Source organism: Sorex araneus, chromosome 2, assembly GCF_027595985.1.
Source record: "Sorex araneus isolate mSorAra2 chromosome 2, mSorAra2.pri, whole genome shotgun sequence".
NCBI classification, from domain to species: Eukaryota; Metazoa; Chordata; class Mammalia; order Eulipotyphla; family Soricidae; genus Sorex; species Sorex araneus.
In genome coordinates this window covers 347,104,845-347,117,555 of record NC_073303.1, presented here as the reverse complement: position 1 = coordinate 347,117,555, position 12,711 = coordinate 347,104,845, and the positions used below count along the sequence as shown (strand labels likewise).

The window sequence follows — 12,711 nt, the reverse complement described above, 5'->3', positions numbered from 1 at the left end:
CGTCTCGTGAGACACCTGCTGGTCCCCCCCAAAGTCAGGCTCCCTGCCTGCCGCCTGGGCCAGCCCCGCTGCTCAGGCCCCCCGGCTTTGTCTCCCAGCATGTTCACACTCCCAGAGGCCTGGTGGTGAAAACCCGCTCCCCCCACTCACTCACGGGCACACTCCAAGCTTCAGTGTCCTTCTGTCAGCCTGAAGTGGGTGCATCAGCTGTCATCCCTCGTTGGAGGGTTGCTGTGGGGGTCACGACAGCTGGTGTTTGTGAGGGACTTGGCCCGAGAGAGCCCTGAGGAGGAAGTGCCATTGTCCCCTTTATTCATGAGAGAACAGGATGCATGGCCATCTACAGGTCCCTGAGTGAAAGGGAACCGCATCTCAGTGTGCTTGCTGAGGTGCCTCTGGGGAGAGTGCTAGGTCGGGGGCTTGCTTACCTTTCTCCAGGGTGGCGTTCCTGGGAAAGGTAAATGTGGGGAGTGACGCCTAGGCGTGGGCCCTCCTCCAGCTACTCGATAGCTGAACAGTGAGGAGGGACAGGGCCCCAGAGCCTGGCATTCTTGCCAGTGCCCAGGGCTTTCTGGAGACTGGACTTGCCCACTTCCTCCTCCAGGCCCGCTCCCCTGCACCCTGCATGGTATCTGGTGCCCTTTCTTCCTCACACACAGTGCCTCTAGCTCCTTTTCTTTTCACCCACCCCCTCAGTAAGTGGTGTTTCCTGTCAGACACAGGCTTAGCAGGAAGAGAGCCTAGTTCAGCCCCTCACCTTCCTCTGGGGAGACCAGTGTAACGGACACATGGTTCCCCTATCTGGAAACCCCCTTTGCTCTGCCACTGCCTGTGAACTTGATCCAGGGAAAAGAGGGGCCAGGAGGGGTTGAGAGGGGATGGAAGGATGACCCGTGCACATCTGTCTCTCTCCCAGGGACAGTTCCACCTCTCCCTCCCCCGCAGTGTGGCACCTGATTAGTATAGATGCAGGGCTTGTGTGCCCTGGCCTGGGAGCTTTGCTCCTGTACTGGCCTCGGAGGAAAGAGGCCCAGAGCCAGAGGGAGGCAATGGCTGAGCTGCAGGGCAGGTGCGGTCATTTGGCAAACAGACACCACATGGGGAGAGTGAGGAACAGGGCACATGACAGTTGACCAAGAAAACAGCTTCTACTTTCCTGGAGTCTGTACGTCTGTCCCTTGTGTATTATTGGCCATTTGGGGGACAAACACTGCAAATAAGGCTTGTTTGCAGGATGGCCCCGGGAACCGCGCCAAGCTTAGTTTTGTGTCTTTTGCAGGAGTTCACACCATTTTACAGGAGGAAAGGGGCTCCCAAGTCAGATGAATTCCAGGAAAGTCTAGGTTAAACAAAACTTAAAGATTTGTCTACTGAAGAACCTGGGGGGGGGGCGCATTTTTTTTGTGAGATTGTGGTTTTAGCCGTGGGAGTGGGTTGGCCCTACCCCTGTTACCCCTGCGTGACCACAGAAACCCCCTCTTCACGGAGCAGTTGAGGAACCACTGGTGTGAGGGTCAGCCTCTGCAAGGAGAGGCAGTCCAAGTTCCCAAATCCCGTCAGGGGAACCTGACCCTTCCCTGGGAGCGTGTTCCCAGCTCCCACCGAATCCACCTCAGCGTTAGACTGGAAGGACTTAGAAGAGGGAGAGCCAGTCAGATTTGCTGCGAGGCTGGGATGCTGCCAGAGCTCGGGGCAAAAGGAAGGGCGCGCTTGCTGCTGTCCATGGTACTTGGAGAAGGCGCTCGCCGCGTGCATGGGTTTTGCAGCGTGCTGCGCGCTGAGTGCGGCCCCTGAGCCTGGCATTCCAGCGCAGCGCTGGGGAGGGGCTCCGGGGACTGGGGTTCCTGCGAGTGGGGGTGGGGTGGGGGCGGGGGCTGGGGTTCCTGCGAGTCTTTCTGGATTGGCGCCTCCACCCGGGGCCTGGCTGGAGGGGGGCGGAGGGGCCGCGAGGTCGGGGACAGTGGGGGGGTGGCCGGCGGCAACAGGCGGCGGCGGCGTTTCTCCGTGGGGCCTCCCCTCCCGCCCCCTCGCATTCCTCTCTCTCCCCTCCCCAGGCCGGCACCCCGTGCCCTCGCGCTGCCAGGCCCCCTCCTGTCAGGGAGGACAGTGTCCAATAAACTCCTCCGCCCGCAGGTGTGTCCGCCCGCTCCCGCCCAGGAGAGGGCCTCGGTGCCGGGGCCGGCCGGGGTGGGGGGGCGGGCGCCGCTCGGAGCCCCGCTGGGGGACTTGGCGCCGCCTCAAGCCGAGGTGTAGCCGGGCAGCAGGGGAGGCCCGGCGGGTGGGCGCGGCGCCGGAGCCTCCGCCACGTCCCCGCCCGGGAGGGGCGCGCGGGCGGGCCGGGGGGCGGGGCGTGCGGCCGGGGCGGGGCCCGAGGGGAGGAGCCTCGGGCCCCGCCCCCGCCTGGAGGCGAGGCCGGGGGCGGGGCCAGACGGGGTGGAGCCTCGAGGCCCCGCCCCCGCCCGGAGGCGCGGCGGGCGCGCGGGGCGGGGCCTCGCTGCGCCCCGCCCCCGGCCTGCTCCCCGCCGGGGCGGCCCCGTGGAAACCCAGGCCCGCGTCCCCTCGTGTCTCGCCAGGCTTCGTGAGCTTCGACAACCCGGCCAGCGCGCAGACCGCCATCCAGGCCATGAACGGCTTCCAGATCGGCATGAAGAGGCTCAAGGTGCAGCTGAAGCGGCCCAAAGACGCCAATCGCCCGTACTGAGCGCCGGGGGTGTCCCCCGGGGGAGACCAGGACTCACACAGGTAACGAGGGTTGACGGGGCTTGGGTACGGGGAGGTGGTCGGGGGCCGGGGCGACGTTGGGGGCGAGGACGCTGGACGGACCCGCCGCCGCCTCCTCCTTCCCGGGGCACCCTGGTCTAGACCCTCACTAGTGTCCTGGACCCGCTGGGCTGGGCTCCACCAGCTCCTTTCGTCCAGGGCTGGGCCAGGGCCAGGCGCAAAGCTGTGGTCCTGGGGCTAGGGGAGTGAGGGATCCGTGGCTCTGGGCCTGTGCCTCCTGGTCTGCACTGTTGGCCCGTTGGCCAGAAAGCCCTGGGGTGAGCAGATGGCCAGTGCTGGGGGCGGAGGCGAGCTGTAAGCCACGGACAGGGGCCTATTCCCCAGCACCCCTCACCGCCTGCAGGTCCCCTGCGGTCCAGAGACCCCACGCACCTCTTTAGAACCCCGCCACCCCTCCAGCTCCCCGTAGCTCAGTCTGGTGAGGAGGGACAGGATTTTTTTTGTTTAAACTTTGGCACAATTGCTGCGATTTCTTTAGCCACGGCCCAATATGAGGCACCGGAGGCATGCGCAGGCGCCAAGGCAAGGGAACCTTCTGGGGAAGGAAAAGGGAAGGGAGGGCAGCAGGAGGTGTAGAGGAGTCAGAAGTAGAACCCGGGGGCGTTAGAAGCTGGGGAGACACAGGCATCTTGGGCCTTTTCCAGCTGGCCGAGTCCCAGCATCCCTGGCCCTGGTGCTCTGGAGTGATCATGCTTCAGCATCCGGTGGGGCAGGGACCAGGCGAGGCCGGGAGGGGGTGTTTCAGGGGCACCTCAGTGGCTGGAGGGGGCAGGGGTATGGCCTGGTGGGAGTGAGCGGCTCCTCCTGCAGGACCTGGGCTCTGGGCAATTTGTGTATCTCGAGGATCGCAGCCCTCACGGCCTACCTGGCCCTGAGGTCTGGTGTGGGGACCACATGTGCCCATGAGGTGTGAGGGGTCTGAGACCAGGAAGAGCTTGAGAGGAGGGGAGGGGGCTAAGAGAAGGGGGGCTTTGCAAGCCAGTCCCAGGGAATGTCTTGAGAAGTGGAGGCTGTTGGGCCTGCAGCAGAGGAGGAGATGGGCAGCAGGGATAATCCCCGCCCCCCCCCCCCGAAAGGGTGTGGGCTGGGAGAAGGGGGGAGAGTGGCACGGTGGGCGCTGCCCCTCTGCCACTGGCAGGGACCCAGCAGCACCTCCAGGCCCTTGGGGTGAGATCCTGAGAGTCTGGGGGCACGGGCGAGCATGTGGGTGAGAGGAGGGTCCTTCCCCAGACAGCTTTCAGGAGGGGTCTGTGACGGTGCACCTAGTGCCCAGAGTGATGCCAAGTCGGGAGTGGATCAAGGTGCCCAGTTGGGGTGCAGTGGGTGCTTGTGGGGTGCTGGGATTGGGGCAGAAGGGCCCTCGGTCGCAGTTGCTGTTGGCACTGCCCTCATTCTTAGGCCTTTACTTGAAGTGCTCCCCTGTCCCTAGTGCCTGTCCTGGCTTGAAAATGCGGGCGGGGTCTGTCTGGCCTTATGAGTCTGTGCCTGGCAGGGTATGGGTGAGGGCAGATGCTGTCGGCAGCACAGAAACCCCAGCTGGGACAGGTGGGGCAGAAGGGCAGAGGCAGAGCTGCAGGCTGGGTCGGGCAGTGGCTCCAGTGTCTGCCCGCAGGCCTCCTGCCGGGCTCCCCGAAGGAGACAGCTGGGGGGCAAGGGAGCATGGGCACTGGTGCTCCAGGGGAGCAAGGCTGGGGCACCCCCAAATCCCAAGGGTTGGGCCAAAGACACGGCAGGAGGAGGTGCACTGAGAGCGACTCTAAGTGGACTAGCCATGACTGCATGTGGCCACTGCCACTCAGAGAGGGGTGTGGGGCTGAAGGCAGAGCAGAAGTGACCCAGGGTGGCCGAGGTCAGGGACCTAGGGCCTTTGCAGAGTGGCCTCTAGGGCACCCCAGAGCGGCCCCCAGAGCGGCCGGACATTCTTGAGGCTTCACTACAGGCTCCCTCGGGAGCAAAGTCGGGGGTTGTGTGGCAGGAGCCCCTTCCTTTGGAGTTCCTGACCTTGGTGCCCCTGACCCAATTGGAATTTGGAAGCTGTTAGTGTTACATGGCTCCAGGGAAGGAGGGGTGAGGCCCAGTGGAAGGATCTGGTGGGTGCTCCCAGGAGGGCAGCAGGGAGGGGGCGGAGGGGAGTGGTGCCATGAGAGGGGAGCATTTTCTGGGTTCACCCATGGAGATAGCGGTCACCTTAGCTGCCTCGTGCCACCCCAGTAGGTACTATCACCCCCTGCCCGAACCACAGCAGGCCGGGGAGGTGAGGAGAGCTGGGGTGGGGGCAGAGGGCAGGGGTCAGGGATGGGGGCAGAGACAGAAGGAATCCAGGGTGGCGGAAAGCAGAGTGCCCGCTCCCAGGTCAGCGTGCAGCCCTGGTGGTCTCGAGGGCTGCTTGTATTTTTCCGGCCCCCCTGCCAGACTTCCCGTGCCCCTCCCCTTCCCAACGCATGATGGATGCCCTTAGTGGCCCCGCGCGAGGTTCTGCTGTTCACAGTGTAGTGCGTGTCTGCATAAACAGCCGTGTGCGTATGTGTGTGCGTGTTCTGTGCCCACGTCCGTTGTCCGCCGGCTTCTTCCATCCTTGAGTTCCTTTTCAGTTCTCTTATGATTTCACTGCTGTTCTCCCATCAGAGCTTTTAGACTGATGCTGTGGTCTGGTGCTGTATAACGATTTTTCCTTTTTTAATTTTGTTTTTAACTTCTGCCTTGTCCTTCTTCACCCTGCACCCGACTCTCCCTGCCCACCCCCCTCCCCACACTCCCTGACCCCTCCCCCCACGTGCCCTGCCCCTTCCTCCCCACCCCCCACACTCTCTTTCTCTCTCTCTCTCTCTACATATATAAATATATATATATAAATCTTTTCTTCTTTTGTCATTCAATCAAATTCCAACAACCCAACCAGGGCCAGTCAAATCCACCACAGTCTCGCGCTGAGCTAGGAATAAAGTTCACGTAATCACATGAGAGTGGAGAAAACAGTCCCCCCATCCGTAAGTTCAAATCAACTCAAAGTTCACAGTGTGACATGATGGCGTCATGTAACAAGGCTAAGAATCGGTTGCATGACAATTGCCGTCAAGTTTCGTGGAGGTGCTGTGATTGGAGCGTTTTTCTTGGATGTTGTATCAGTTGATGATCGGCCAGTCATGATCACACGTGCATTTTCTTGACTTTTGTGCTGCCACGATCTTTTTTGCTGTGCTCATTTTCGTTTCGTTCTTGGTGCTTGCAGTGGTTTTACTTTCTGTTGTTTGGTTTTTCTTGTTCAGCGTTTTTTTTTTTTTTAAATGCTTCTCTAGATGTCACGTAGAGAAAAAAAAAAAGAACAAAAAATTAGTAAAAATAAAAAAAAAATGAATTCCTGAATTAACCGAACCTGGGATCATGTAACTGTACAAAACATTATTGTTTTTTCTTAAAAAATAAGGAAAATCTCTTAAAAATATCTATGCGTGGTTGATTTTACTTGCACTTAAAATATTGTGATTTTATTTTTTTCTAGAAATTTGGGGGCCTTTTTCAATTGACACTTTTCTAGGTCTGGTCTTTTTCCAGTTAGGCTATTTTAAATCTCACTTTAAAAGGAAAAAACAAAACCAAAAAAAAAAATCAAATTTCTTACAGTAAAGAGAATGATTTTTTAAAAATTCTAAATAAAAAAAAAATACAGAATACAAAGCCAGAGGCCTCTGCAAGAGAGCCCAGTAGCAATTATAAGGTTTGTATCATATCCACTTCTGCTAAATTGAATGTGGGGTGGGCAGACGGGGGGCTGGGGGTTTGGGAGGGCTTTTTGGTTGGTTTGGGGAAAACAAAAAACAAAACAGTTCTGAAAAAAGCAAAATGCACCTTTTTGTTTACAACTGAAAAAGGGTCCTTGACAAGTGTTTTTTTTTTTTTTAATTTTATTATGATTTTCTTTGGTGTTGTAATTGTTTAGACTGCTGTGTACGGTTTGCTGTTTGTTGAATCAACAGTGTGAAAAACCTGCCAGCATGGATTGAAACGCATGACGTGGTCCCCGCCAGCCAGGGGCTTTTGCAGTTCTAACTCTCTTGATGTAATCAGTCACCCCCATGTATAAGTGGAAGCTGCTTGCAAGAATGGAGATGAGTCTCATTTGTTAATTCACAATGATTAAGCATTCTCCTTCTGATTCTAGTCAGATCATGATTTTTTTTTCCTTAAAAACAAAACACCAACCCCCCTCCCCCCAAAAAAACAAACAAAAGAACCCCAACCCCACCCACCATTCAAAACAAAAATCTAGAACTGAGTTAATTTCTGTTTGACGATGAAACCCATTCTAACTTCTTTTAGGTTCTCCTATCCAGTACCTCGAAGTTCTGAATTTCCTCTAAAATTCCCTGGCATGTATGAGAAAACTATGTGTGTGTGTGTGTATGTGTGTATCTATGCATATACATACACACATATCCATGTATATCCACATATGTGCAGGTGAATCTATTCTACACATATATCCAGATATACATATATATACATAGCCTCGCAAATAGTTATTGACCCCGGGGAAGAAGCGGGTGGCTGGGAACGGGGCGAGAATTTTGCAAAATTCCTGTCTTGGCTCTGTGGTCCTTTTTTTTTTTTCCTCCAGCTGGGGGAGGGGTGGGTGGGGCTGGTCGATTATCCCCTATCCTGTTTGCTAGGCTTCTGTATACATATTGTATCTGGGCTAGCTCCCTGAGAGATCAGTTTAATGATCAGCCCACGGTCCCAAATTCTTCCCTGAACTCCGAAGGCGCCCTTGCCCACAAGCCTCTGCCCCACAGCTTGGCCTCAGCCCAGCCACCACACGAGAGCTCCCCGTGGCTTCCCAATGCGGAGTAGAAGAGCCGATGTCCTTTTTGACACATCATGATCATGACTAATTCTCATGCTGGTCTCTCCCCTCCCTCCCACCATCCCCCAGAGATTCTCCCACCCCCCCCACCCCCCCAGCGCCCCCGCCCGAGGCAGGTGCCTTTTGGTGTTTGGATGCATTTCATGTTTCCTCTCTTGGCTTAATCTACCCTGATTTTCTTCATTTTAGGGCAGGATGCTGAATGGGCTACATTAAAAAATCAAACCTCTCTCTCTCTCTATTTATAAATGAGAACTGTTGGATGACACCTTTGACATATCAGCCAATATCAATCAAGCTGAAGACTCCAGACACTCTCTGTGACTGTAACATTTCTTGAAGGAAAGTATAGCGTCTGCGGAGTTCAGAGGGCACGTGTTTGGGGGGAAAAATACATATGACATAAAGAAGAAGAAGAAGATGATGATGATGATGATGATGATGATGATGATGATGATGATGAAGAAAAACAAAACAACACAACACACAAAAGGCAACTTTTAAACAAAATAACTTGCGACCAGATGGGGAGGCTGACGGACTGGGAGCTGGGAAGAGACGCTGCTTACCGATCCCTGGGGCTCTGCAGCCCATGGGCGCCTGCGGCAGGCTGGGGCAAGCGGTGTGACGGGGCCTGGTCCCCAGGGGGCGGCTGGGAGGCCGCCGGGAGCATCTCTATCTGTCATTCCTTTAGCTATTTAGGGACCAAAGGACCAAACTTTTTATTGCAGATGTGTAGCTCTATGTCAAATAGAGGGGGGACGGAGGAGAACCTCCTTCCTGCCTTATGGCTGTTCCTGGAACAGCTTAGAGCGATTCTATGAAAATAAAATGTAATTAAAAAAATTAAAAAAAAAACAAAAAAATACAAAAACGAAAAAAGGGAAAAAAAATAATGCTTCAATGCTTTTAAAACAGCAAGATAATAGTTCTTTGATACTTTGAGAGGCGCTTTGATTACCCTCACTCAAGTCTATGACACTTTCCTATGGTTTTCTGTATTATATGTCTGGATGGAGCTGTTGGATGAACAAATTGGTGGATATTTGGGGAAAGCAACAAAAATATTACAACTCACTAACCGTGAAGTGGGAGGAAAACAGGAGGGGAACAAAAGGACTTCTGAGGCAAGATGATTGTTGTGAAAAGTCTGTAAATGCTTCTCTTTCCCCCTCTTAAAATCATAATAGTTGTACAGAATTTTAAAAAGGAAAAGTTTAAAATACCTATATCATAGAAGAAAAATTAGAGGAAAGCAAAAAATAAAAAAATAAAAAATAAAAAGGAAAAAAAAAAACTATAGAAGTTAGCGTTACTGCTAAAATCCCAGATGTTGTAGGACTGTACTTTTGTAGAGTTTAGACTGAGCATCAATCCCTTCTCCCTGCGAGTGTTGTCGGACGCCGTCGTCCCCGAGGGCCAGGCTGGACTGGCCGCCCCTGCCTGGTAAGGCCGCGCCGTCTGTCCGTCCGTCTGTCCAGCCGCAGGAAGGGCCACCGCCTCCACCCTCGCTTCGCTCCGGGAGCTGCGCCCGCCCTGCAAGCCCTGACACCTTCGCTTCTCTCGCCTTCCGCGCTTGCTCCAGAGACTTTCCGGGCAAGGGAGACCTGGGAACTTTCATCTCAAAACAACACACACACACACAAAAACCTTAAACAAGAGAGAGAAACAAACAAACAATCTTTGAAGAATTTCTGAAACTGTTTACAAGGAATTTTGAAAAACAGGGATGTTTAAATGATGCCGGCTCTGTTTTTCTGTAAATAAATTTGCATATTTTGTAGGACTTTTAATTGTAATGATAGAGAAAAAAAAACAAGGAAAACTATTTAATGAAAGCACGATATTTATCTTTGGTAAATGACTTTAGAGCAGTTAAAAAAAAAGACATTGCTTAAAAAAACTCAGAATCAGAAAAAAAACACTGACTTATTTAAGAACACATATATTTTAAAGTATAACATATTTATTATAATTTATCCTCACCGTTGGGAAGACTTGCTTTGGCGTTCGGCCGATGCCCACTCACGGACGTCATTTCATCTGGAGGCTGGGACACTCGGGCCATCTTTATCTTTTTTGCTTCTCAAGAAAAACTCTCGACTTCCTCTCAGGCCTCCTGACTTGCCTTTCTTTCTATTTTGTTTCGGTTTGATATATGGTTTTTTTTTTTTGGTTCATTATTACTTTTTAAATTTTCATTTTCTTTTCTCTTGGCTCCTCCTTTTAGGATGTCCAGATGTTGTAAAAAAAAAAAAAACAAAAAACAAAAAAAACAAAAAACAAAACACCAAGACGCCACCACAAAGCTGCAGTTCAGTCTGACTGCTCTTTTCACACTCAACTCCCTAAAACTCCTTGTAACCTGTAACTATTGGATGACGCTTTCTCCAGCTTAGCCCTAAATAAAGCACAGTTTAAAACAAACAAGCACACACACAGGCCTCTTCTTCAGGGCTGTGTGCTGCTCGGGCATGTGTTGTGTAGAATGTTGCGCGTACCTGGGGGGTAGGGGGGGGGTGGGCAGGGCACTGTATGTCCGGAAGTAACTTTGGCCTTTCCCTGGGGGTGGGGGGGATACTCTTGCTTGGCAATCTGGGCCCCCCTGCTCCCAAGCAAAATTTGTGGAGCACTGCCCAGGAGGTGACAGTGTTATGCTGATCATAATGAGATAGCCAGGACACTGAAGAGGAGTGGGACAGAAGTGGACTTCATGGCAGTGGACCCAGGGATTGTGTTGGATAGTGGGCTTCTAACCCATTGCACCCCTGATGGTAACACTGACGTTGCATTTGTACTCTAAAACAGCATTCAGAAGCAACAGATGTCAATGCCAAGTGTAGCAACTGCTGGTTACGTTATCTATAGTTTAAACACAGCATCTTTGCCCGCACTTTCTGGTAAAATACAAGAAAACAGGACCTGGTTGCAGCCTTGTATCAAGCAGGCAGCAGTGTGTTTTCATAGCTCCGGGTTAGGGTCTACCTAGCCTGTTGTTTAGTGCCGAGCCCATGGTCCGTACGGATAATCCAGACATCCTGGGAACTTGATGCTTCTCAGCCTTAGCCTTTTACTGGCCCCGCCACATGTGGCTTTTGCTTCTAAGTAATCTAATCACTTTCTATTGCAATTGGCACATAAGAGGAGAGTATGAGGAAGGCCCGTTCCACGCGAGATGGCTCCTCAAGGCCAGTACTGGGCAAAGGCTTCGGTGCAGGCCCATAGTTTGAGTTCCCGGGCAGGATGGGCCCATGTTCCCCCTTTTCAGAGCAGAAACCAAGGCTTCCTGAGCTGAGCTGGGGTGGGGGTGAGGTGCTGCAAATTCACAAGGAGCAAGGGAGGGAGGGAGCGGCAGCGGGAACCCCAGTAGTGGAAGAAGCGTGAGGACATAGCCCCCCATACGGGCCACCCTTTGCCCTGCGCCTTCTGCTGTGTTGAGTGGAAGGGAGAAATGTGCAGGTGACGCCCTCAGAGCCGGGGGTCTGGTGCATGGGGAGGAAAGGGCCCAGCCTGGGCAGTGTGGTTCACCCCTTCATGCCTCCCTCCCGGCTGAAATCTTGCGGACCAGAGGAGAGGAAGGGCCTGGATGGCGTGAGGAGGGCCATGGCCTTGAGGCGAGAGTCCAGACAGAAGCACACCAGCCACTGGTCCCCTCAGTCCTCTCTCTCTTCCCCCCTCCGGCCCACAGTCTCATTTAAGAACCAGCCTTAGAATGTTCGCTATTTTTATCGAGTATTTGGATTTTTTTAATTCCCCTATTTAATGATCTTTACGATCCTGTAACTTATAGAAGCTCCCCTGTTCTTTCATTTACTCTAGTAGAACATCTGGAGCGATAGCACAGCAGGTAAGGTGTTTGCCTTGCATGTAGCCGACCCAGGTTCGATTCCCCCACCCCACTTGGAGAGCCCGGCAAGCTACCGAGAGTATCCCGTCCGCACGGCAGAGACTGGCAAGCTACCCGTGGCATATTGGATATGCCATAAACAGTAACAACAAGTCTCACAACGGAGATGTTACTGGTGCCTGCTCGAGCAAATCGATGAACAATTGAATGACGGGGGGGCGGGGGGTGGCGAGGAGCCATAGTATAGAGGGTAGGGCGTTTGCCTTGCACCCTGGATCCCAGGCATCCCATAGGGTCCCCTGAGCACCGCCAGGAGGGATTCCTGAGTGCAGAGCCAGAAGGAACCCCTGAGCATCACCGGATGTGACCAAAAAAGAAAAAAAAAATTAGATTCCCAGAAGGGTTTTCATCCCCCTCCAGAAGAGAAGAGTGCAGGTAGGGGCAGAGACGCTGTGGGGGTTCAGGCCCCGGTCATGGGGACAGGGGCCTTGTTCTGACTGTGCCACCTCCTCCAGCAGAGTAGGGGGGTCACCTGGGCCCTCACTGGTCTCTGAGGCAGGAGTGACGCAGAACACAGGCCCCATTTAGTGGGATGCCTGCACCCCACCGCCCCTCCAGTTCCCCCACATCTCTGCAGGTCAGGGGCTGCTTCCAGGTCAGTGTCTCCCTGCGGGAAGGAGTGCTGGGCCTCAGACTCTGACCCAGATAAGACCCGCCTTGTCCCCTAGAGGAACCTGCCCTGAGTAGTCTGAGGAAAGGAAAGGTGTTTTTGAACGAATTCTCTGGGGGCCATTCAAAGCCACAGCTTCTGGTGGAGATTTGCAACCAAAAGCCACTGAGTCCAGCCTCAGCCTTTCTGCGTGCCACTAGCCCGCCCAGCCTCCCCGGCTCACCCCAGCCCCATCTCCCCCACCGTGCACGGTGCACCCACCCCAGCCACGAGCTCTGGCACACGCTTTAGGCGCTGGGAGCTGCCCCAAGGAGCTGGGCTCTGAGGTGCGTGGGTCAGTTTTGCCCGTCCAGGCTGGGTCCTGCCTTTCTCAGTAACCATGGCCTGGAGGTGTCTCTGCCTGACTCTACAACAGGCCTTCCCTGTAAAGCACTCAGCAGCCCACTAAGGGGTGGTCTGCACGTTAGAGAGAGAGGAAGACTTGTTGGTTGAGGGGTCCTGCCTCCCATCCATCACCCCCTGGTTTTGAAGCCCTGCTCTGCATTGATACTT

At 54.0% G+C, this 12,711-nt stretch overlaps 1 protein-coding gene across 50 annotated transcripts in view; it reads left to right on the top strand.

The window, feature by feature from the left end:
* The window catches only part of CELF4 (CUGBP Elav-like family member 4), a 272,313-nt gene extending 262,241 nt beyond the window's left edge, over nt 1–10,072 (top strand). For 27 of the 50 annotated variants that reach the window (XM_055125384.1, XM_055125387.1, XM_055125403.1 and 24 more), the window contains 2 exons: nt 2,574–2,742; nt 7,832–10,072. In XM_055125384.1, the coding sequence (XP_054981359.1) occupies nt 2,574–2,701 (128 nt within the window). In that variant the 3' untranslated portion in view covers nt 2,702–2,742; nt 7,832–10,072. Of the gene's footprint in view, nt 1–2,054; nt 2,134–2,573; nt 2,743–5,680; nt 5,770–7,831 lie in introns of those variants that run through there. The other 23 variants (XM_055125365.1, XM_055125368.1, XM_055125364.1 and 20 more) reach the window with 4 other exon arrangements.
* Nucleotides 10,073–12,711: the final 2,639 nt, after the last annotated feature.